General features: G+C 38.0%; 2 protein-coding genes across 8 annotated transcripts in view; both read right to left on the bottom strand.

Moving 5' to 3' along the window:
* ankrd44 (ankyrin repeat domain 44) overlaps window positions 1-5,016 on the bottom strand; it is a 41,786-nt gene extending 36,770 nt beyond the window's left edge. For all 3 annotated transcript variants that reach the window (XM_022680637.2, XM_022680638.2, XM_022680639.2), the window contains exon 1: window positions 4,513-5,016. In XM_022680637.2, the coding sequence (XP_022536358.2) occupies window positions 4,513-4,539 (27 nt within the window). In that variant the 5' untranslated portion in view covers window positions 4,540-5,016. The remainder of the gene's footprint in view (window positions 1-4,512) is intronic.
* Window positions 5,017-7,164: 2,148 nt separating this feature from the next.
* Window positions 7,165-22,932, bottom strand: sf3b1 (splicing factor 3b, subunit 1). 5 transcript variants are annotated; one of them, XM_007227766.4, is made up of 25 exons: window positions 22,828-22,932; window positions 20,558-20,730; window positions 20,312-20,413; window positions 20,086-20,200; window positions 17,569-17,648; window positions 17,286-17,471; window positions 16,571-16,823; window positions 15,611-15,823; window positions 15,392-15,513; window positions 15,104-15,301; window positions 14,016-14,117; window positions 13,752-13,931; window positions 13,561-13,647; window positions 13,169-13,439; window positions 12,482-12,627; window positions 12,205-12,351; window positions 11,232-11,357; window positions 10,891-11,112; window positions 10,615-10,797; window positions 10,369-10,480; window positions 10,110-10,230; window positions 9,870-10,001; window positions 8,777-9,049; window positions 7,853-8,069; window positions 7,165-7,736 (listed from the first exon to the last, which is right to left on the bottom strand). In XM_007227766.4, exons 1-25 carry the CDS (start codon window positions 22,853-22,855, stop codon window positions 7,578-7,580), a joined length of 3,948 nt encoding a protein of 1,315 aa, XP_007227828.1. In that variant the 5' UTR covers window positions 22,856-22,932; the 3' UTR covers window positions 7,165-7,577. The 5 variants fall into 5 exon arrangements, 4 of the variants coding, with proteins under 4 accessions (XP_007227828.1, XP_007227829.1, XP_007227830.1 ...); XM_007227767.3 differs by lacking the exons at window positions 20,086-20,200; window positions 20,312-20,413; window positions 20,558-20,730; window positions 22,828-22,932 and adding an exon at window positions 17,952-19,936; XR_007441177.1 differs by lacking the exons at window positions 7,165-7,736; window positions 7,853-8,069; window positions 8,777-9,049; ... (14 more) ...; window positions 15,611-15,823; window positions 16,571-16,823 and adding an exon at window positions 17,952-18,006 and having other exon boundaries at window positions 17,363-17,471.
* Window positions 22,933-25,059: the final 2,127 nt, after the last annotated feature.

Here is a 25,059-nt window from a genome sequence, read left to right as displayed (position 1 = left end):
TTGATTAACGTTTTCTTTGATCAAATGTGTGGCCCTTAAAGGATCATTGTATAATAATATAAAAAAGGCCAGTAAAAGAAAGAATGGTGAAATTCTGTATACTATGATTTTGTACATTTTTACAGGTTATCATACCAATATTGTGGAAATATCATACAAATGCAACCGTATTTGCTAAACTGTGTTTTTAATTTGATAAAGACTACAGTCAATTATCATTTTTGGCTCATAATATTTTGGAGCCCAATGTTTGTAAGGGTTAAATAAGGACTCCTTTGTCCAACTTTGCACTAAAGCCTGGTATTAAGGCTACTTATTACCTCCAAACCACCATTATCCAAGTTGCAATATTCAGCATTGCGGTATAATAAGGTATATGCAAGCAGCAAATCTAAATATAAAAGCATTAAGTATTAAATAATAAATCTGACTGGCATCTTTTAATCAGACGGGATTAAACAGGCCTAAAGTGTGAAGAGCCTCAGGCCTAGATAAGTCATGCCCCAATTAACAGGGAGATGTTTAAGGCCGCCTACACAGCATGTGCGCTGTTACACCGCCATCACCCCCTACATCCTTAAAGGCAGAGTCTGGAGGATTTACAATGTTCAGGGTTTCTCTTAAAAACAAAAAAAACAAAAGCACGTACGCCTTATGTCAAATTTTTAAGTCTGATTCCTTCCCATTGGTGCCCACTGACATCGCACTGATGTTTACCAACAGTTTTGTCTGTGTCTGTTGGGCTCTAGCCCTTATTTTTGGTAGCTAACCACACAAAATGACTTGCTATACCAAGAAGACAATGAAAAAGACCAAACTGCTCATCAAATGTGAAAGTGTGGAAATTCATTCAGCTCCATTTAAATAAACATGAAAATATGACAAAGCATTGTAAGAGCAGAGAAGGGCCCAAACTAAATAAAAAAACAGGCAATTAAATCACAGTTTGTTGCATTTTCACCTTAAAATACCAACTTCTAAATCATTTTGAGGGCATACTGGCTCGTAACAGAGGGAATGGTATCCCTGTCAATGACACTCCAGGTTCAGCATGCAAGATACTGTATTATGTAACTTTGTGGAAGCTGCACCAGACCTTTTGTGACAACTATGTGAGTCATTATTTGTGCAAAATAATGTAATGTTGGGCTCTGAGTGGTCCAGCAGGCTAAGCGCTGGATCGAATCTCGGTCATGCAGCTTGCCATCAGCTGCCGGAGCCCTGAGAGATCACAACTGGCCTTGCTCTCTCTGGGTGGGTTGAAGGCGCTCTCTCACCACTCCTAGGGTGATGTGGATCAGCACAAGGTGTCTGTGAGCTGATGTATCGGAATCGAGTCGCTGCGCTGCTTTCCTCCGAGTGCACTGTGATGCACTGTGATGCTACACCAGCAGCAGTTCAAAAAGAGGTGGTGGCTGACTTTGCAGGTTTGTGCTAGTCCTGTGTTGTGGCATTGCTAGTGATAAGGGGAGTCCTAATGAGTGGGTTGGGTAATTGGCCATGTAAATTGGGGAGAAAATGATGGAATAAAAAATAATAATGAAAATTTAAAAATAATAATGTAGTGTTCTACTGCCTCAGTGCACAAGCCTTTTTTTTTTACAATTTGTATATCTTAGTTTGTCCAAAAATGCAAGTTTACAGCGTGTTTTTTAAGTGGAGTTACAGCTAGAAATACTTAATGAAAAGACACAAATACCACAAACCACCCATTTGCACTTTCCAGTCAATGGTCATGGCACACTGAATTGTCCTTTATTGCCCTCCTTACACCCTGAGTCTTTAGAGGCAGGTCAGTGGCTATAAAGTGGCAACGTGGCTGGGAACGCACTGTATACTCCCTCACGCAAAACCAGCCATACAATTGTTTGAATGGATAGAGACCAAAACACTTAAAACCAAAGGTCTAATTACAGTCAAACAACATATTTTATATCGCTGAAAAAATCTGATAAATCTCTCATGAACATTTGTAACATTTAGCTTGAAAATGCACAAAAAAGGAAACGATTTTCGGCATATTATGTCTACTGCGCTTGCGCACATCTCCACAGCAAGGGGGGGGCTTCCCCCAGATCCTTAAGGAAAGGGGAAACAACACGATGGCCTACAAACACAAGATCTACAACCCTTCAACCACTACCACATATATAAGCACCATCCACACATCTACACATCTGTGTAGAAAGGAATCTCAGTTTGTGAGCCTGGAGAGCTGGAATGCATCGTCCTCCTCAAGACTTCCCTCCTGCAGACTTTGGATCCAATCCTAATTCACCCCACCTGATGCATCTAACTACTGCCTTCAGAAGTCCAGAGCTGTGTCTGAAGCTGTGCCCTCCCTATTCACTCTCCAATACGTGCAAAAATCCAGATCACTTTATACAGTAGTTGTTATAGAGAACAGAATTCAACAAAGTAGTTAATTAAATTTCCTTACACTGTAATGTCTGTAATATCATACATGTCAAATTAACAGATAGAAAATTGGTTTTCCTCTAAGAAACTGTAGAATCTCAAGAAACTGAATCTTTAAACTAAAACTACATGGTGAATTATAGGTGTTCAATGTCCACTAGGGTTCATCGATTGGACCGTCTTTTTTTACAAGCATCCTATCAATGTTTTCAATGTACTGACCAGCTCTAGTAGTAACTTAATTAAGCTCAGTAATAAAACAGTGTGTAGATAATGCCTTACCCTCAATAACAGCTGTTCTGTTTTTTGTTATAGATCATTTGTAATGTCTCTGCTTTTTACTATTAGGCTACTATAATTATACTCTGCTCTGTAAAGCAAAACAGCCTCCTAGACGCTATGTATTTGTCAACCTGCATGACACACTGCTTTTAGCTGAAAACATAACCTTTAGCCTCCAGTGTTTGGAGTCACAACATCTATACATGCCCACTGAAATCATCCATACCAACAACATAACACCTTATTAAAAGAACAGAGGAAGAGCCTAATGGAAATTAGATGAGCATGGTTCCATTACAGCAAAGGAGGTGCAAAGGAGGTTTGCATAAAGACAAAAATACAACAAAAAACTAAATCTAAATAGGAAAAAGGAAATCCAAAATATAAGAATTTGGAAGAATATAAAATATAATATATAACAGTCTGCACCATTTTTGTTTGGAGCACTTATTTTCAAAGCTCAGTAAAGATTAGTAAAGTATTGTGACAACTCTGCTGAAAACCCAATGTTGAACTTGAGCAACAACGGCACTAATTTGTACTCTAGACTGAAGTCTAAATCCTTGAGAAACGTCAGACTGCGTCAGCATCCCATCCCAGACTGCACATTATAACTGAAGTCATGATATATGATGTAGTGTTTCATGTAGAGTTACAATAGAGCATTACAGCATTAGAGCATTACAATCCAGGCCTAATTCTGAGACCAAAAACCTTGAAGCCTTTTGACAATATAATTAATATAAAATTATTATTAAAAAGTAAAACTGCTTTTTAAAGCTTGGGAAAGATTTTTAAAGTATTGTGACATCGCTGCTGCAAACCTGATGTAGGATTTGGACTGAAGTTGGACTTGAGCAACAAGGGCACTAACTCAGACTGTGAAAGGTCAAAATGTGTGCAAACGTGTGCACGCATTATAAAGAATATGTTATAACTAACAGAGATAGGTTATTAAGTAGGATAATAAGTATTAACCACACTTATAAGTGCATAACATTTAATAATAGTACTGTGTACTGGGTATTCAATGCATTTTGTAAAAACTAACACAATTTCTATTTTAAGGCTTAATTTTGAGTGTTTATGATTAGAGAACAAGAACCTGACTTGAATCAGAGACTCGAATCAGAGACTCAAGACTCGACTCAGATTAGCATAAAATAGTATAAAAATTTGGACCCTAGACTGAAGCAAGTATTACACTTATAATTGTATAATATTTAATGATAGTACTGTGTGCTGTGCATTTAATGCATTCTGTAAAAACTAACACAATTTCTAGTTTAAGGCTTAATTTTGAGTGTTTATGATTAATGACCAAGAACTTGACACAGAGTCACGACTCAGACTCGAATCAGAGACTCGAATCAGAGACTCAATTTAGAGACTTGAATCAGAGACTCTGGATTCAATGCATTCTGTAAAAATAACACAGAATGCTAAAGCTTTTTTTTTGAGTGTTCATGATTAGAGACCAAGAACTTGAGATAGAGTCACGACTCGGACTCGAATCAAAGACTCGAATCAGGACTCGCAAACGACTCGAGACTCGACTCAGAGTCGGAAAAGTGACTCACTGAACATTTTCTCTGCACATAAATATGGTGATATTGAGCTTTTTAAACACGCAGGGCCAATTTTAGGGTAAAAAAAAATGAGATTTTAGAAGTGAGTTTTGTGTAGAGAATGGCGGAATGAGCTGCAGGTCATTTCCTATTGGGTAACTCTGAGCACTTCTGCAGGTTTCAGCCTCTAAAACAGAGTAAAACAGTGTAAATATTCAGACAGATTTCAGTAAAAGTGACCAACCTGATCGACGAGCTTCAGAACAGCCATATCGAGGGTCACCTGAACCGGTACATCCGAGCCTCCCCCGAGCCCTGAGTGTGAAGGCTGGAGATTTGGAGGAAAAGAAGAGGAAGAAAAGAAAGAATGAAAGAAAGGAGCAGCTGCTGATCCTCCGCTCCGCTCAGTGCAGCAGAGAGACCCGCAGTATCCAGCAGCAGCGGCGGCGGCGGTACAGCAGCGGTAACCGCTAGGCTCTGCTTCAGCTCGCGGCCCCGGGGGCTAGATGGCCGCTCCACGGGCGCTATCTTCGTCCAGCGAGAGCGGGGCGAGCCGCTGCAGCTGGAGACGAGCCGGGGCTGGAGGGATGGAGGCGGGCGATGCCGGAATTAATCCGCATTTACAGCAGCAGCATCAGGGCACACTCAGCTCACACTTCGGGTGTGTTCAGCTCACCACACACACACACACACACACACACACACACACACTCAACACACGCATTCTCCTGCTGCTGCCTGTGTGTGTGTGTGTTCAGATGCTCTCAGAAAACAGGAAGTCCTCAGACTGAGGGCCCTCCCTCTGCTCAGCTCACACACACACACACACACACACACACACACACACACACTACTCTCCCAGGTCTCCAGATCTTTGCATAGTAGACAAAAACACGCACTCACACACACACATGTTCGTTGTTATACACTGTCGGGACACTGGGTCCCATTCCTGTCATATGTTTAGCTATTTTTCTATTTACACATCTACTACTGAAAATCCCAACCTTAAAATGTGCAAATCTGCTATTTTAGCCTTTTTAATTCAAGATCAATCATCTCAGCTCTGATATTATACGCTACTCTTCCAGTTCTTCAGTTTTCTGCATTGTAAGGAGGACATCACGTCCCGAAAGTGTACAAAAACACGCAGAAACACACACACACTCACACACACAATGATAGCACTAGCATGCTAAAGGAGCTTTGCCTCACTGATGGGTCAGTGTGATTACTGTAACGTTTATTCATTTAATTTTCTGACCTTTTAAAACTAAATGCAAACTCATAATTTGTATGTAATGCAGGGTACAAGAAATAAGTTTTCATCCATTTTTTTTTTTCAAATTTAATTTTTTTCATTTCCACTCCTCACAATCGCAATATCAGGAAAAATGAAAAAAAAAAAATTCTTTATTTTCTGATTTTTCCAGTTTTGCATTTTGCGAGTTGGATTATAACATCAGATTTGTGTCACAACAAAACAAAAATACAAAAGAAATACAAATATTAAGAAAAGATTTACATTTTCATTTTTTTAATTCTGTTTGCAAAAGGCTGAAATGAAAAACTCCATAATTTAAAAATTGGATGAAAACTAATTTCTTCTTTACTCTCCTGAATGGAAAATAAAATGTAAAAAGTTTTATTCCCAATTTTCTATTTTGGAATTTAGCTTGATACAGTGAGGGAATTAAACTGCTAATCGATACACTGACCAGTTTTTCTGTATCAATTAATCACTTTATTTCTCACTTGGGTGCTTAAGACTTTTATATTGTTAGTTGTGCTCCATTTAATCAAGTGAGGGCAATTTCTTTTCAATTTTCTTTTTTTTCCATTTTTGTCCCCCACAATTCGAATTTCAGGAATAGTACAAAAAAACACAAACAGAAAAGCAAACTTTTTAGCTACATTTTCTACATTTCTAACACTAAAGAGTGTTCCCCAAGTTTAGAGCACTGCTCAGAACACGTGTCATTAAAAATAATCTTAAACTTAAAAAATAAATAAGAGGAAGTGCACAGAATAGCCACAAGGCAGAAATGCCTGTGCAGCAGTAGGCCAGCAGTCATCCTCTTTCTGCTTTTGGAGCAATGTTTGTATATTTGGAAAAACTAATGAAACTTAATCTCTTCTCTTCCTCTTTTACCATACAGCAGTCTGGGTCAGGTCACTGTAAATGTTTTGCGACCCCATTTAAAACCGTTTCCTTTCACTAACTACGTGACACTGTGCGAAACTCGCTATTTAAGTTGGCCCAGTGCTGGTGTGCTGCTGGTTGACCAATATATACATCTCTGGGGACAAAATGAGATCACTTAAAAATGATGAGTTTCTTTGATTTTACCTAATTGAAAACCTCTGGAATATAATCAAGAGGAAGATGAATGATCACAAGCCATCAAACCAGGAGTAAAGGAATAGTTATCCAAAAGCAGAGTGTAAGACTGGTGGAGGAGAACATGATGCCAAGATGCATGAAAACTGTATTAAAAACCAGGGTTATTCCACCAAATATTGATTTGAACTCTTAAAACTGCTCTGATCTTTTTTGTTATTTCAGCCATTTCTCATTTTCTTCAAATAAATGCTCTAAATTACACTATCTTTTTGTAATTTGGAAGAAACCTTGTCTGTAGTTTACAGAATAAGACATCAATGTTCATTTTACTCAAACATACCTATAAATTGCAAAATTAGAGCAACTGATTCAGAAACTGAAGTGGTCTCTTATTTTTTTCCAGAGCTGTATATGTGTTTAAAGCACAAGCTGATGAATAAAGGGTTGATCAACTCATCAGTGTCCAAAATACAAAACACTGGTTTACCAGCATATATGCACTTTCAAAACAATAAGACAATCACATTCAAAAGCACAAGACTGAACCACAAATTGACTTTTAATACACAAATGTTTATTCAGCCAAAGTAAGCAACATCCAAATAAGAACAGATGAGGGATGATGAAAAGAAGCAGGACAGATCGCTACAGGAAAATCACAACTTTACAATTTGTCCAGACATTCCTGCTAAAGGCTTCACATTTTAGTGAATGTGCCACTACGTTTCACTGCCAATAGTTAGGTGTTTTTTAAAAACCAAAATAATAAAGTTCTTATACGTTTCACGCTTTTCCCACTTTCAGTTGTTTATTAAAAATTATTCTGACCTCAGCATGTGTGATGAATGTAGCTGCAAAGCAACAGAACTAAAAATAGTCTGACTTATTTCTACAAATCATGGCTTATGGGAGACAAAGATGCAGGGAAACGAAAGAGTGTACATGAAAAAGGTGTGTACAGGTATTTATAAGAAGTACTCCAGCTCATAGCGGACGAAGGGATTCTTCTCATCGTTGTAGACGAGGGGATAATGTGCAATCAACGCATCCTGGGAGCCGATGTAGATGGAATTATAGATCTTCCAGTAGACATCACGTACCTTCCGCGCAGGATGGAACAAACCCTAATGTGGGGAAATAATAAAGATATCAGTTATCTGAAGACGATCAGTGGATTCGCTTAACAGGAAATTACAAATAAAAATCTACAGTAAAAAAAGAGCAGAGAACAGAGTCATACCTGTAAGCAGTACTGCAGCATACGGCACGGCCCGATAGCCACGCGGAGACCCTCCAGAGCTCCCATCACAGCCTGAATAACGTGAGGCGACGTCTCAAAGACGTTAGGCCAAACGTAGTTGAGTAAGTGGTTCAGAGAGTCCTCACAGCCAAATCCATACACACCCAGGGACATGTGCTGCACTACAGCGCTCGCCGTCTGCCTATGCACAAGGTCTCTGTGAAGGACATGGAAAGCGTATTAAAAGGAGAGAACAAGCACAAATTTAATATGGATTAGGATTATTTGGATTATTATTATTATTTTTTTTTTTTTTTAACCAAAACCACCAAATAAACCTTAATGAAACCACTTAAATGTACACTACCTATACCTTTAACAGTACGTTTCCTGTCAGTAGTAAATACATTATAAATTAATTATATACAGGATTTGTAGAAATTAGGGCTGCACAACACATTATTTCAGCACTGCCAATGTTCACATGTGCAAGAGTCACATAGGATTACCTGAAATAAACTCACTTTACATTGACTTCCTTTGAAAGTAAAAAAAAAATATATATATAATAATAATAATAATAATAATAAAACAAATCTCTCTCTCCTGTAAAGTTGCTGGTTTGAAGATAATCGTTTTTCATTGCACAATGACAAAATACAATGTCAAATTATATCCAACACATGTTGATGTATGTTGAACCTTACGCTGCTTGCTTCTTAAGGAATGTTTGCAGGCAGATTATATCCAACAATCAAATTTAAAGAATTTCTATATTTTTTATATTGTAATATATATTGCAGAAAGACCAATTACTTAGCATGAATTCCTAACAAAAAACCTTTGAAAGACTTTGATTTTCCAAGACCAGAACTTCTGGTCTACATCAACACTGTAAAACAGTACTCTTTGTGCTGGGCTCACCTGTCCATCAGTGCATCCTCCAATAACGGCGTGACGGCATAGATATAGTCCTTTCCCATTTCACCAATATATTCAAATAAGAAGGAGAGGGACTTGAGAACACCGTTCTGAACGTTGAGCTCTGGGACACGGTATTCATTCATCAGTGCCGGAAGAACCGTGAACGGTGAACACGTCTCTGCCACAATGGCAATGGCGACTGTTGTACACACACGGTTCTGCCGTTCCTGCACTTTTAAGTTGTTGAGTAGTGTAGCAAGCACATCGTGAGGCCTGGAGAAAGAAAAGCATGCATTAGTATTACCAGAACAGCTTATTATATATATATATATATTTTTTTTTTTATAATATATATTAAAATAGGGCTGCAACTAATGACTGTTTTAGTAGTCAACTAATCTGATTATTATTTTACCAATTAGTCACAATTATTATTATATATATATTTTTTGTCATGCCATTTGTACTTTCTACTGGTAAGGTCCCTGATCTAATGCATATTTTTAATGCATTTTGTTTTGTTTTACTACTTTAACTAATGTTATTTATGGTAATGTGTGAGTTAACCCTGTTTAAACTCACATTATCATGCTTTCTGCAGTAGTTTAACCCACCACAGCTAATATAGAAGTCAGTGTTCAAACTACCTGTCGTTTATTTTTATCACATTAAGCAAAGACAGACGGGAGTACTCAGTTTGTGTTTTGTGCCATATCTGCAACATATTGGCTATTTTATGGCATCAACAATGTTTGTGACTCGTGCATCACAGACTTACATCATTTTTTCATATTAAGGACTCCCAGAAAATTAAGTATTTTAGCTGGTAGAATCTTTTTCAACAGTTCTTTCATATTTGTAACCCTATAAACATTATTAGTGCAGGGCAGAGTGTTGAGTTAAAAAAACTAAACATTAGGAGAGGCCAATCAGCATGCTCTATTTCTCATTATGTGCTTGTATGTCTTCCCCTTTCTCGCTCGGTCCATCACACAGTACTGATTCGTCAACACTTAAATTATGTGTCAACTAATCTATGCAGCCCTACATTATTAAAAACAAATAAAATACATTTTTAAAAAGCAGTTTTTACCCAATTGCCTTCGCAATATAGCCAAAAGTGTTTACAGTGGCTCTCCGGATGGCCTTCTTATGAGCTTTTAGCAACTCTAGCAGCTCAAAACAGATTCGCATCCACTCCCTGGCAGACACATACTCTGCACCCCTGTTGAAACAAAAACAGAACAGTTTATAAATCAGTTTTAAGCTTTCAAAAATCATGTCATGAAGGAAAAAACTTAAAAACTAAAACTTGATACAGGTCAGCACTAACCTGTCAGCAATTCTGCCCACAAGATCAATACAGTTCTCCTGTACTTTCTCGTGCCTGTTCTTTAGGATTGGCGTTAACCGAGGAAGCAGGTCTTTGATTGGCGGCGTCATTTTGTGCATACCTGAGAGAAAGGGTATAATCAAACAAATTAAACACTAGCCTGCTTATTACAGAGAAAAGCCTAGCCTAGGCGTGGCCTGTAACCTGCATGGAATCATTGGAATTTTTTCTGACACTGACTAAATTCACAACTACGTACCGATCACGTTAACAATAGCTTTAAGGGCTCCGAGGATGCTTCCGAGCACTTCCGGGTATTCTTCTCCCAAATACTCGTACAGTACAACGCCCAAATGCCCCATCAGTTTTTCCTGAGGAAAATTAATCAAACAAACAGACAAAAAAAAAGCTTAAATGTGTGAACAGACAACACAGACAGTGCAAATTTGAGAAATATAGCATAGAAAAAAGTTAGGAAGATTTAGTGTCCCTCTTCCTCCCTCACCTCCTGACAGGTCTTCATAACTACGGCTGTGCGGGAGATGAGGTCAGCAGCCTGCTGACGGACTTTAGCAGACTTGTTATTGAGACGCCACAGAACTGTACCGCAGATCTGAGGCAGGTAAGGCTTCACTCGCTTGCCCAGAGCATTCACCACTGTGCCAAAACCATTCAGCATCACAGAGTCCTGGTAAAACGAAGCAACATGTACATTAGTTTAAGATATAAATAATTAACAAAGTCACTTTTCAATGCTTCAGCTATTTTTCAGCAAACTCACCTCCGTGGTCTGTTCCTGGAAGGCGTACAAGATGCCATCAATAAGCTGCTCCTCCAGTTTGTGGTCAATGTCTGCTGCACCCAGATTGCCCATGATTTTCTCAATGGTCTCCATCACCATCTTTCTGTACTGCTCAGCTTCATCCTTCAAGTCGTCCACGATGCGCGAAATGATTTCCGCTGCTCCGACTTTGTTAGCCAGCTCTACTGTAGTGTCCACCAACTAGAGGAATAAACAAAACATTTATGTAAGACTAATAAGAATAGCATAAGTTACACATTACTGTCAACAACTGAAAATACTGCAGCCCTTGTTTTAAAATGCATGTTTGTGAAATCTACCTGTCTGTAATTGCGTCTGTCCAAGGCCATACGGTGCTGCCAGAAGTGCTTAAAGAAAGGGGGCAGGATCTCGGTTTTGATGTAGTTGGCCTCCACACCATCTGTGCCACAACACTGCTTCACCACCTGAAAAAAAAGTACAAAACAAGTTTGACTGACTATATAGCGAGAGTTCATATTTCACCATTGTGAAGTAGCTGATTAGACTACAACTAATTGATTAGGTCCACTGCTAAAATGGTCATTAGGCAGGATTATTGTTTATCAATCCCTCCGTTTGTGTATGATGCTTAACTTTTAGGGCTCTAGACAGGTTTTGCAGGACATTTTGATAGTTGACCTAACTACAACCATTGCCAAACATATTATAGGAGACATTCACACAGGGCAGATGTTATTTTTATATAATTCTACTTCAGTACTTTTTTACAATTGAGATGTAAATATTAACAGACAATATTACTTTGCATTTGACCATGATTTGCTAAAAAAAAAAAAAAAAAAAAAAAAAAAAAAGTCAATGCCTTCTATTCTTATTTATATATTTCTAAATTAAAAATACACTGTGTTGTAAACGTCTGTGGCAATCTTAGATATTGGGCTAGTTTAAGCTGCTGACAAACCGGTTTTAGACAGACTTTGGGCAGGAGTTTTTGCTGGACCTGGCAACCCTGACTGCAGCTCGCAGTAACTGTCTGATTTCTCTTTATCGCTCCAAAAATATGTGGCATTTTAAAGCTGAGAATTTGTTTAAATTGTATAATACGCTGATGTAAAGCTTTGACATCCGCCAAGACAATCACAGTGGAATTCATGAGGGGGAAGGGTGCCATCTACCCTCCCAGAAAAAGAAAGGCCTATTGTTCCATTTTGGTATTTAAATGTTGGGCATCACTGAATCTTACATATTTGAAAGACATAACTAGACATAATTACGCAAGAATAGGGTTGTCAGTGTTCATTCTGATATTACCTTCAGCACAATCTTCTTCATTTCCTCATCTGGAGACTGGAACTCTCTGATGAGGATAAGCATCACTTCCCTTGTGTAGTAGTTGGCATACTCAGCATCCATAAGTGGAATCAAGTATCCAATAGCTTTTAAGAAGGCAGCCAGACCCTGAACAACAAAGCAAAAAATAATATTAAACATTAATATTATTGATTTAATTTATTTCCCAGCTCAGACTAAAAATCTTTGGTATTTACACTTCTATTACACTTTAAGTAAAATAAAAGGTGCTTCTTACCTTTCCTCTGTGTTGTCGGATACCCTTCCAAAGGGGCTTTAGCACAGAGTCAAAAGACTCGATACCGTAGGGCGTGGCAGCCTCTGCAAGAGCAGCAATAGCCAAAGCACTGATGGTTCGCACCTTCTGCTGTTCATCCACAAGACCTGGGAGGAGGAAAAAAAACAGGTTTTATTATAAAAACAGCATAGCCAACCACAACCTAATAGCGATAAATAAAAAAAACTACACCAATGCTGTACATTAGTGCTGGGCGATTATGCCCCAAAAAATAACCTTCGATTTTTTTCACAAAAAACAAAACAAAACAAAAAAAGATTTTCGATTATAATTGATTTTTTCCTCCCTACTAAAAAGCAAACTACAGATGACGAAGAAAAGGTTTTAAATTAGGTTAACCTGTTATTTTTCTTTTTTATATATATATGGAACAGTGCTGGAACTTTAATATCCAAGATGAGATGGATAAACACTTTAGAAATGAGTAGCGTTTTCGGATATTTTAGATTAAAAGGACAAAATGTCTGTATGTAAAATTGTGATTACTCCATATTGAAAATTTTGCATTAAAACTGTATTTCGAATTAACCAAATTTATCGTGAAAATGGCCCAGCACTACTGTACATTAAATACATATCAGAAATTTCATTATTTTACAGACAATTTCACAGATGTTTGATACTAACCATGTTCAATAATCTCCACCAAGCTGCGGAGATGGGGCAGGATGGCGCAGCCCATGAGAATAGCGATCTGCTGCACAATCTTGATGCCTGTGTGCCGAGCCTGCCAGGACTTCTTGCTTTTGCACACAGCCTTTAGGAAAGGCAAGAGTGAAGGAATGCCCAAAGCAGAAGCTACGACAGCAAAGGCACGAGCTGTCGTGTTTCTCACGTACTCGTCCATGTTGTCGATATCAGGCCTCATTGTGGAGATCATCGTGGCCAGACCAGCAGCCTGTTTAGGCAAACAATTATTTCACAAATCTGATCAATATTTGGCAGCATATGAACAAGGACAGAACACTTTTAAATTATAACCAGAAAGTGCATGACAACATGCAAGACTTTTATCTTACCTTTGCCAAGTTGGAAATAATCTCTCTGCCCTCCACTCTAGCATAATAATCCTCATCAATCAGCAAGGGCTCGATCACCACAAGAATCTGCAGGAAAAAATGGCAAAATTCAGCAAAAACAGACTATATTATAAAAGTATATAATTATATAAAGCTAGTATTTGGCAACAGATGCCATATGCTTTACTTACCTTGTGGACATAGGGACGAACCAAGTCGTCCAGTTTGTAGAGGATGCGGTCGATAACCTTCACCAACAGATGGCGCTCCTGGTCTTCGAGTGTAGGAGACATGAGCAGAGGTAGGATCTGATTAAAGAGTGGCCCAGCTCCGAATTCCCTGGCTTTGTCTGTGATTTGTCTGAGAGCAGCCTGAGGAAAGAGGATAAACAGTCAGAAAAGTTCAACAGCAGATGAGGAGTTAATTTAAAAGGAAAACTGTAGGTAACGCCATACCTTTCTCATTGGAGGGGTGCCGTTTTTGATCTTCAGGAGCAGCTTCATGATCTTGCGCTCTTTCTGCTCTTCTGGGCTTAGAGTCGACTCATCCACCTCCACCTAAAAGGGAAACAACAAAGGGTGCAGGAGATCAGGCACAGGGAAACTTAAGAAGGGTGTATACAATGAAAAAGAAAAATACAGCTAATTCAACAAAAATGCATCTAAACAATACGTTTTTTTGATTACCTTCGTTACCTTTTTTAAGACTCTTACTAAGTTAACAATTGAGGGGGTTGAGGGTTAATTATTATTATATATTTGGCTATTTATTCTTTTTTTTTTTTTTTTTTTTAAAGAAATGGCAAACTTTCATTACCTTTTTAAAAACTCACTGAACAATTGATGGGTTTCGAGGAGGACGAGGGTTAATTATTATGTTTTGATTATTTATTTTTTTATTTATTTCCATGTTTTTTTCTACTTCTACATAATCAGTCTTTCATCCTTATTTTGGGTTTTATCATTTTATTGTACCGGTATGTTACATGTATATATTCTTGTTAAACATGAAAATGGATGACTCCTCTTTAAATCATCAATAAAACTCATTTGGGGAAAAAGAAAATGCATCTAAACACCACATGTTTTTTTTTTTTTAATTATTATTATTATTATTATTTTTTTTTTTTTAGAGATGGCAACCTTTCATTACCTTTTTAAGACTGAGTTAACAATTGAGGGGGTTGAGGGGAATGAGGACTAATCGTTTTATTATTATATATTTTTACTATTTTTTTGTGTGTGTTTTTACTTCTAGATTGTCACATTCTTTTGTTACGTGTATATTTCTATGTTAAATATCCAAATGGATGACTCCTCCACAGGTATTTTGACTGTATGCTGGTCTGCTTTTACCTTGATATTTAGTCATCAAAAAAAAAAATCTTTCGGGGGGGGGGGGGGGGGGGGGGGGGGTGCATCTAAACCAGCTGTATCAATCAATCATGAAGAAAACTTCAAATCACAAATTTTACCCAAATTAACCAATTCTTAACAGAATAATCCTATTATCAAAAAAAAAAAAAAAAAAAAATCTGACTTACCAGAAGTTTGTCAAAGTACTGGATGTCATCTGGCTTCAGGAACGGAAGGTTGCCAGACGGCTGGTCGTTCATCTGTTTCGTGGTTCGGTCCTCGGTCTGCATATGGAAGCCAGTCATGCCCCCGATTGGTGTTGGTGTAGCCGTTAACTTACGGGCAGGGGTGCGGATTGGTACATAGCCTGCTGGTGGAGGCAACACCTGGTGAGAAAATTAATAACTGGTTAGCGATGATCTACAGCAGAACTGCTTATTAGGAGAAATCAATTTAATATAAGCATTAAGCAGCACCTTGTAGCCTTCAGGAAACATGGCGTCCAGCTCCTCGTCAGTCAGTGGACGGTTCCTCTCATCAATCTCCCTCTCCCAGCGCCATGCCTGAAGCTGCTCAGGAGTCATACTCATCAGATGACCTGAAAATATAAACCATTATAATTTAACAACCTGCAAATCGTGCACACACAATAATACTACTGAATAAATGAATGTCAATCTGTTTTGAAGCAGTACCTGGAGTAGGTGTGGCCATATTCATCGCAGGTGTGCCGATAGGGGTCTTTCCAGGAGTGAGCAGAGGAGTAGAGGAGCCCATCTGACTGGCAGGAGTCTCGTCCCATCTTGACTTTCTTTTGCTTGCTCCAGGGGTTGGAGTCTCACCCACCGATTCATCTCCCCTGTCAGTGCGAGGGGTCTCAGCCCAGCCACTGCCATGGCCAGGGGTCTCTATGTATTGGGATAGAGGGGAAATTAAATTTTCTTTTAAAAAAAGCTTTTATTAATCTGTACTTAACCTACACATTTGCATGACTTTTTCATGCCTTTTTCATGCCTTCACAGCAAATTTTCATGACCAAACAATATTTAAAACAGCAGTACAGACATGGACAATAAAACTAAATATCCATGTAAAAATTATTATAGTACAGCTATATCTTATCTAAAATTATAATTAATTAAAAAAATTGAAATATGACATTTTACTAGCTAAATATCATTTCTGCATAATTAGTATGTCAATGCCTTATATTTGTCTTAATTAAGCCAGACAGCATTAAATCAGCATTTTTTTTTCTTACTGAGTAAAGTTACAGTTATAGGCTAGCTAAAAATGCAAAGTCATGTGATTGATTTACACAAACATTACATTAATTTTAAAACCAAAACAGCTTTTCTCGGTTGATAAAAGGAAACACTGGTTTCAAATTTCCATGACCATGATTTCCAAATTTTAATTTTTCCAAAACTTATCCAGGTCTGGAAATTGCTATGTTTAAATTCAACGATGTTTCCTGTTTTTTGTTTTTTTTTCATGACCGTACGAAGTCTGTATATATTAAATGCAGTTACACTCATATCCAAGAGGCCTCTTGATGGAAAATTAATCAATTTTATTTATATGTTTGGATTTTATATAAAATCGTATTAGATTGTTTTGTGGCATATACTTTAATAATTTTTTGAAGTACAGACCTCTTTCTGTTTTTGGTGTTTCATCCCAGCGGTTCTTGCGCACACTGGACGTGGCTCCTCCGTGGCCAGGTGTAGCATGCCCGGGGGTGTCACCTCGACCAGGTGTGGCAGCTCCAGCAGGGGTGTGGCTGGGGGTGGGGTCCCACATACGGGAGCTCGGTGTTGCTCCTGGAGTCTCGCTTCCTTTAGGGCGACCGGGAGTTTCATCCCAGCGGCTGTTGGAAGGTGTGTGCCCAGGTGTGTGTCCTGGAGTCTGAGGACAAAATAGAAGACAATTTTATTGGGAAAAGCGAGGGATTAATAGTAACTCTGTAGACTTTAACTTCATCAAGTTATCAAAGAGTGAGGCACAGTTACATTTCCTCACCTATACACAGGGATTAAGGGATCTTTTAATAACATGAGGGACAAAGGGCATAGGGCACAGCTTTCTAGTTGCCAGTGCTTCCACTGAACCTACTGTCCCCAAGAAGGTACTGAGGGTCAGCTTGCTTGCCCAGGTAATTTCCAGTGCTTCTCCTTTTAAAATCTGACAGTCAAAAGGGAGCTATGCTTATTTCCTACTAATTGGAACACCTGCACACTGTTAATTTTTGAATCTTTGAGTCAATTTTATCAGATTTGCAGCAAAATGGTACAGCCCTTGTTAAGGCATTGTCTTAAATTAGTTAAGACAACTTTTCCACCATAAAACAAAAATCTTAGGTTTACTAACTTCTGCTGCAGAATCTGCCTGATCCCAGCTGGACACTTTTTTTGGTGTAGCACTTGGGGTCTGGTCAGCAGTCTGGTCCCAACGACGCTTGCGTTTGGTGGCAGCAGCCTGAGACGCCGCAGAGCCATTAACTGCTTTCAGGTCCCCTGATTTGGCCTTTTCTGCCATCTGCAGCCTGATTTCTCTCTGTAAAGAAAAGTGGTGATGAGAAAACAGCAATCTCTAATAAACAAACATTTTAAAATATCTCAACATCTGTATAATGCAAGCAAACACTGCATACCTCTTCTTTGCCCAGTTGTTGCTCCTTCATCACGTCCATATACGTCCGGACCTGCATCTTGGGATCTGGCGTTTTGCCCCCTGCGCGAAAGAGCACCAACAAGGATGCGAGGCGGTTAGCCAAGCAAGAGCCACAACCAGCATTGCCACACACAGAAAACACTACATTCAACTGGCCCTCAATATATTCCTTAAAAGATTTTACTTTAAAAAAGTCCTTTTAGACAAAAAGCTGCATCACAAAACAACCTAACACTAAACACTCCTAGCATTCATAGATTAAGAACAGGCAAGTGCATAGAAGATTGATTCTTTTAACAGATAAGGAGAGGATATATCCATCATTTTTGCAGGGTCCTGGGCTGTGCTCTCCAGAATACGTACACTTTCAGTGCCAAGGGTCCTTCTGCAGTCAGACTTCAACCGGCAGAAAAGAAGCCTAGAAAATTTCTCTTTACCATTAGTAACACTTTGGAAAAGGGTTTGAACTCACACACAACAGCATACCACCTGTAATGTTCACTCACGTCACTCAAAAATGCTTCAAGTGTATTGAAACCTTATAAAATAGGACTACAGATCTAATCAAGATTACAGAATAAATACTTATGAAGTGAAAGTCTAGATTGCTGTGTCTCAGACATAGACGCTGTGACACTGTGTACCCTTGAAGGGAATAACAAAGTATGCAATAAAACTGTAATAGCTGTAATAGCTGGAGCCTTACATCTTTAAGAAAAGCAATTCAATCTACAGGATGAACTGATCAAAAAAACTGAAATGTCAACATAAAAATGGCTGGGAGGGATGAAGTTGAGGAAAGTTGTATGGCTACTGTATCAGAACTTAATTGCTGAGATCATGGTGCCCCCAGTTCCCTTCCCATTCCATCCAATCCCACCCCACAAATGTCTGCTATATCCGATTAACTCGCTTCTCTTTGTTCACCATAACCTACACAGGATGAGGTGCTGCACCCTTAAGAGAGTGCAGACAGGACTGGCAAAGCAGTACTGCTGTAGGAGAGAAATTAAGGACAGTTAGTATGGGCCCGTGGAATCTTGGTACACAGATTCTTTAAGATATATAGATATATATATATATCTCTATTTTAGAATTAAAATAGAAATATATTTACACAACACTTATATATAGAGGATGTCCCTGTCTGGGATTAACTACATGCAAACTAATTTGGCCTCATCAGTATTTTACAGCTAAAAGTATTTGAACAGACTAAAAGTATTGAATTTAACAGCAAGTGGTTTTATGTATGTGATTGGGCTGAGTTTCCAGAAAAATCTATCTTGGCAAATGGACCAGCAGAAACTTAAACCACAAATTCCACTCAATTATATATAAATACAGCATTTTGTTGTTTTAATACTGCATTTAAAAAGAACAATATTTGAACAATACTGTCGTACTGGCTGAGAAACTAAAATCGATTAGTGACATGGAATTAAATAGTGAAGGAAGGCAAAAAGCCTTATGTAACCTATAAAACCTACTATATTAAAAACTTTAAACATTGAAAAGTTGCTTTTAATGCTGAACTGTAGTCCAGCGTAGTCCCAACCAAGGAGCACCCACAATAATAAACAGATTAGACTGTTACTTATTTTTTGGGGAGTTTTAGGAGAAGCTTAATTTCTAGGAAATTTAGGAGAGATTGTTTCTATGAATCTTTATGGAAACTCACCCCATCTCATTAGCATTGACATTTGCCAAACAAAATTCACCTCATCCCTTAATAATGTGGAAGTTTAGCATATTAACCCTACAGCTTTTTGTGCTACTATACTAACCTAGAACGCAGTATGAGTGTGCACATTTGCATTGATCCAGTTTGAGAGACTGGTAGAAAGACTCAAGCAAATGAATTGCAAAAACTGCTATTATTAGAGCAGCAGCACTGTTTTATTTCAGAAGAGCATTTAGGCTTTACTATGTAACACTGCATCTATGCTCTACTTGATGCACAGCTATGTTAGTTAAGAATCATTCTACAAAAAAAACTTAAATGTCAATAACCTCTCTCTTGATGAGCAGGCCTTTAGAGTTAACTACAGTTTTTGTCTAGCTTTATTTTAACTGCTTTATCCCAGAAGCACTTAAGCATACACAATAATCCATTAACCCTTCGAGACACAAACAACCACAAGCAACCCACATTCTGTTTATATTCATTTGCTTATATTCGATTTAATAATATACACCACCCATCTAGCAATTTGCGACGGTAAGTCTTGAAAATCATAAAATCAAAGAATCTAGAAGTCAAGAAATCTAGAAAATAATTAAAATCTAAAAAGTCTAAAAATATTTTACTATAAATCTTACACAGCAAAATCAATAATCAATGCTTAGTCTAAATCTGGGAAGCAAGTTGTCGTCAAGTGCTTGAAGGGTTAACCACCAACACAGTGATATAGAGCAGGATTATGTATAGACACTGCATACTCCTCAGCATGGACATGGATGGGAGTATGAAAGGGAACAGCTGTGTGACATTTACCGTCTGCAAAGGGGTCATGGCGCTCAGGAGAGATGATCATCTTTTGTCTGCGTTTCTTGTACTCATCTTCACGGTCCGAAATCTTCTGCGGTCTGTGCTCAGCAAAAGGATCATACTGCAAAAAAAGGAGAGAAAAAACAAGTTAAAGATAATTAAACTCACCTAATGTTGCATATTTTAAAACATCTATAAATAGGAAGTGTAACAAAGAGTTGCATTAAATTACCTGCTCATCTGACTGAGGAATGGCATTGAGTATTGCCACTGGAGCATTGTACCCCGGCTTCTTCTGCCCAAGTAAACTCGTGGAAGAGTCCTCTTCATCATCCTTAAGAAAAAATAAAAATGTTGGTAAGATACAGTCTGTAAAGGTTTTGTCATATTTTAAGCACATATGATTTAGAAAATGTATGTGTTGCTTCTCCATGACTCATCTTATAAGCATATCAAATTAACTATTTGTACAACTTACTTCCTCCTGCTCGTTTGCTGCAATAGAGGTGACATATCCGGCAAAGCGGCTGTCGCTGCCTCCGTAAATCTCCTGGTCGTAATATCCAGTGGAATCAAGGCCGACACCCTGCTCTCCTTCCTCCAGCAGAGCTGCCTTCATCCCCTGGATTTCCAGGATCTGCGCCTCAATGTCTGAAAATAGAAAACAGGGAAATACCGTATGTTGAAAACATGACATCTGTTCAGACCCACACACCAGAAATGTACACAGGTATACACAGTAGGGCATGCAATTAATCTGGACACCAAGAGTGCACATACACAGCATTAAAGCATTAAAACTAATCAGATAGTTTTCAAAACAGTCCATGATTTGAACTTTATTAATTATGTCTGATCACAGAATATTACAGCAACACAATCTTTTTAAGCAATTGACAACTAAAATAAATGTAACTTAGTTTTGCTAATATTGTATTCATTCTCTTATTTACATTTACATATACACTATTAAAAGCTTAATCTTAAGAACACTACATGATCAACCATGATTAAATCACAAAAGACTGTAGTGATTTATTCAATATTTCTTTTAATCAAGTGACACCTCTAATAACCAACTTCAAACTTCAAAACAAAAAACATATTAATCATATAATTTATACGTCTTTGCTTCTTTTATGTGTATTTTGTGTTTTTTTTCTGTATTTGCTGCTTGTCTTGTTTGCTTCTGCTTATTTTGTTTTTGCTTTTTTTGTCACTTCACCACATGATCAACCATGATTAAATCACAAAAGACTGTAGTGATTTATTCAATATTTCTTTTAATCAAGTGACACCTCTAACAACCAGCCTGTTATTTACTAGGGGTACAGAATACAGTCAAAATTTATACCAACCTATTTTATGTATGAAATGAATATATGTTAATTTTGGTCAATACGATATAATACTAATATAACTAATAAACCAATAAAAAACATTTTTAGCAATGTAAAACTCAAAACCTGTGGCGTATGTCAATCACCCACCTGGTTAATATAATAAAAATATTATTTTCCGCACACACGTTTTTGTGACAAGCAGACAAAATGAAGCAGTATTAGCAGACTCTGCCGGTTGAAGACTTTTATATTTTATATGGACATTTTTATTGTATAAACCATCGCGAAACAGTGTTCTAGATCACGTTAAAATTGTAAGAATTAGCTGTTATATAGCCTCAATGGCTCTAGAACTTGTTTTTCCAGTGCAGTAGGCGGGGCCAAAGGTTTCATGTGTTTATAAACGTATTCAATAGCTGGTTCATGAACTATTCTGAAGGACAAGAGCTCTTGAATAGTGTTATGTGCAACAAAACATTTTGAAAAATAAAGAAAATTAAGTTACATGGTGTTTATTGTAGCTTAACGGATGCAGGGTCTGAGAGGATTACGTTAATACTTAGGAAATCGTGTTCTTATTGCAATGCCATTAAGCTACAAATTATTCGACGTTAGCTATTTAGGTAACGTTACTAACATGTTTGATACCAACCAATATAGCCATAATATAAAAAGAAAATATATATATAACCCAAAGAAACCACTAATAATGTAGTCAAACCGCTGAATGACTTCAGACATGCTGCCCATGTTTTGTTAGCATCTTAGCTAGTCAAAAGTAGTTAGCTTAGCTAACTAATCTGCACCAACGGGCTACGTACTAAACTATCTAACTCGCTAATTTTCTTGTTACTAATTAAGTGAGCCTTCTGCTAACGCTATTTTGAGCCACACAAAATATAAAGCTTACACTAAATCAGTATTAAACCGCTAAAACGAAGGGAATCACGCTGTATTTTGTGTAATGGGAGCAGTTAGCTTTAGCTGGGTTAGCTCACAGAGCGCCATTTTGAGCAGGGCCACTAACAGGCCGCGCACAGCAGCGCTGGATCCTGCGTGAGGGTTCTGTTTTTAATCACCACAGGCTGTCCGACTATAATTTCCCTCAAATAATGCTAAGGTATTCTTTTACACATTTTTCCGCATGTATAAAAAGATACAGAGCGAGTCTACAATGATTTAAACCGCCTGTATCTGCGGTTCATTGGCGGCTTTAGTTAATAAAGCGCTCAGTCGCCATGTTCTCTTCTGCGCCTCGTTCGCACTACGATGGTTCACTTCGCAGCAGCAGCAGCAGCTAATTTCTCCAGTCATGCCACGAGAACCAGCCAGCAAACCGTTAAGAAAACGTATATGTAGCCTGTTCACACCGCCTGTACTGAATATATGTAATATACGCGCTTACCTTCATGTGTTTTGGCGATCTTCGCCATCGTTGCGTCTGTGTGAAAGCGCCCGGAAGGCCTCACTACTCAGACTATGCTCAGCGGCGCATGCGCAGTACCCACAATGGGCGTAGACATAAACACGCTCAGAGGCAGAATCACTTACAGAAGCTTTTATTTTAAATTAATTTAACTTATTTGGGCAGTTAATGTACAGAGGTACTTTTTGTATACACCTTAAACAAAATTGAGACATTAAATACATTAAAAAACGTATATACATATACCTCCTGGTAGTTATATACAGTGGGGGAAATAAGTATAAAATATAGCCGCAAGCGGCAATCATCGGGTTCAAGCACCAACTGGCACAATGGTGCATACTAGAGAACTGAATGGTGATGTGTAAAAAGGGCTAATATGATTGGAGATGCCCTGTCACATTTAGAGATTATTAAAAAATTTTCACCTGTTATTAATGTTGAGCAGAAGCCTTTCAACGTGATCAGTGCTTAAATTGTAAATTGTAATTGTAATGTCAATCTAGTGAAGTTTGTAGGATATTCATCAAGTGAGTTAGATCTAGTCAAAATGTGTCTACATGTTATTGGTATTGATCAGGTGGTTTCAACCAGAATGTTTACAAAGTGGTGTTCAGATTGACCTTTTGACCTTTGCAAAACAAGCTGAAATGTTTTACCAAACAAGTTTACATTAACACAAATGAGTTCATTGTCTGACATGACATGTAATTACAAAGTTATTCTAAATCTAGTTCTGAATTAAATGGCGCTTCATCAAACAGCAACTGGCACAATGGTGCCTACTAGAGCATAGGATGGTGATGTGTAAGAAGGTGTAACACAATTGGAGACACTCTGTCACATTGAGAAATTATCAAGTCTTTCACCTGTTATTAATGTTGAGAAGAGGCACAAAGGAGTGCATGTTCTGATATGACATGTAATTACAAATATATTCTAAATCTAGTTCTGTATTAAATGGCGCTTCATCAGAGTGATATTGTACAGAGGTCTTTGACATTGTGAGATTACAGCAAATACTGCAGAGTTACAGCAATTTAGGTTGAAAATTTCAAGGACGCTCAGACTGCTTGATGCCTGGACACTATTGTATGTGAAATTTTCACAAATGTTTTTATTGAATCTTAACCTAGAGACTCTACAGTGTGCAACAAGTCTGAAATGGCGGTGATAGGCCAAATATCCAGAGACTAGTATCAATATTGCTATTTTCAAACAATTAGCAGTTCTGAATAAACAAAGCACTTTTTAAACATAGTTGTATTGACAAATTTGTCAGAGCCACTGTACTAAATATGGCACAAACATTTAGATGTCAAAATAGTATAGTATGATTGACATGTATTCGATTTGTTGGAACAGCGCCCCCCAGTGGTCGGATTGTTTCAGCAATTTGCAGGTCACTACAGCGTCTCCACCTGAACATAACTGCCAAGTGTCATCCAGATTGGGCAACATTCAGCCTGCCAAAATGTCTGCTGAATGCTGATTGGCTGATGGTGTTCAGCCATGTTGATTGATTAAGTTGCCCTTTGAACATCCTTTAGAGGCTGTATGACAGATTCTGCATGCAAAGTTTCAGCTTGCTAGGTTGCACGGTTGCTGAGAAACAGTGTTCCAAATTTAACAATTGAAGTGAATGGGGCATATATCCGGAAGGACTAATTTGCATATGGTGGCCATATTGTTTACAAATTTCAACTTTTTCTTAATGAATATTGAAGGCCATGCTCTCACGAGTGTTTTGATACCAAACATGCCAGGATTGATCAAAATTCCTAGGACTAGTTCGCAAAAGTATGTTTTGCATATTATGCAAATTAGCAAAAAATCTATATAGACGGAAGTGCATGGTCCAAATTGGAAAGTTGTAGGTATTGACCCAAGGAATCCATCAAACAAAGAATTTTGAATGTAGGTCTTATGGTTTTTGAGTTATTGAGAAAATTGTGAAAAATGAATTTCCTTGTTTATAGCGCCACCACTTGACCAATCGGTGCCATTTTTGTTGTCCACCGAGATGCACTGATCCTACATCTACCTACCAAGTTTCATTTCTCTATGACTTACGGTTTAGGCTGCACAACTGTTTTTACAGGAGAAAAAGAATAATAATAATAAGAAGAAATATAGCCGCAAGCGGCAATCATCGGGTTCAAGCACCAACTTGCACAATGGTGCCTACTGGAGCATTGAATGGTGATGTGT

Source organism: Astyanax mexicanus, chromosome 11, assembly GCF_023375975.1.
Source record: "Astyanax mexicanus isolate ESR-SI-001 chromosome 11, AstMex3_surface, whole genome shotgun sequence".
Taxonomy (NCBI): domain Eukaryota; kingdom Metazoa; phylum Chordata; class Actinopteri; order Characiformes; family Acestrorhamphidae; genus Astyanax; species Astyanax mexicanus.
This window is presented reverse-complemented; position numbering and strand designations above follow the sequence as displayed.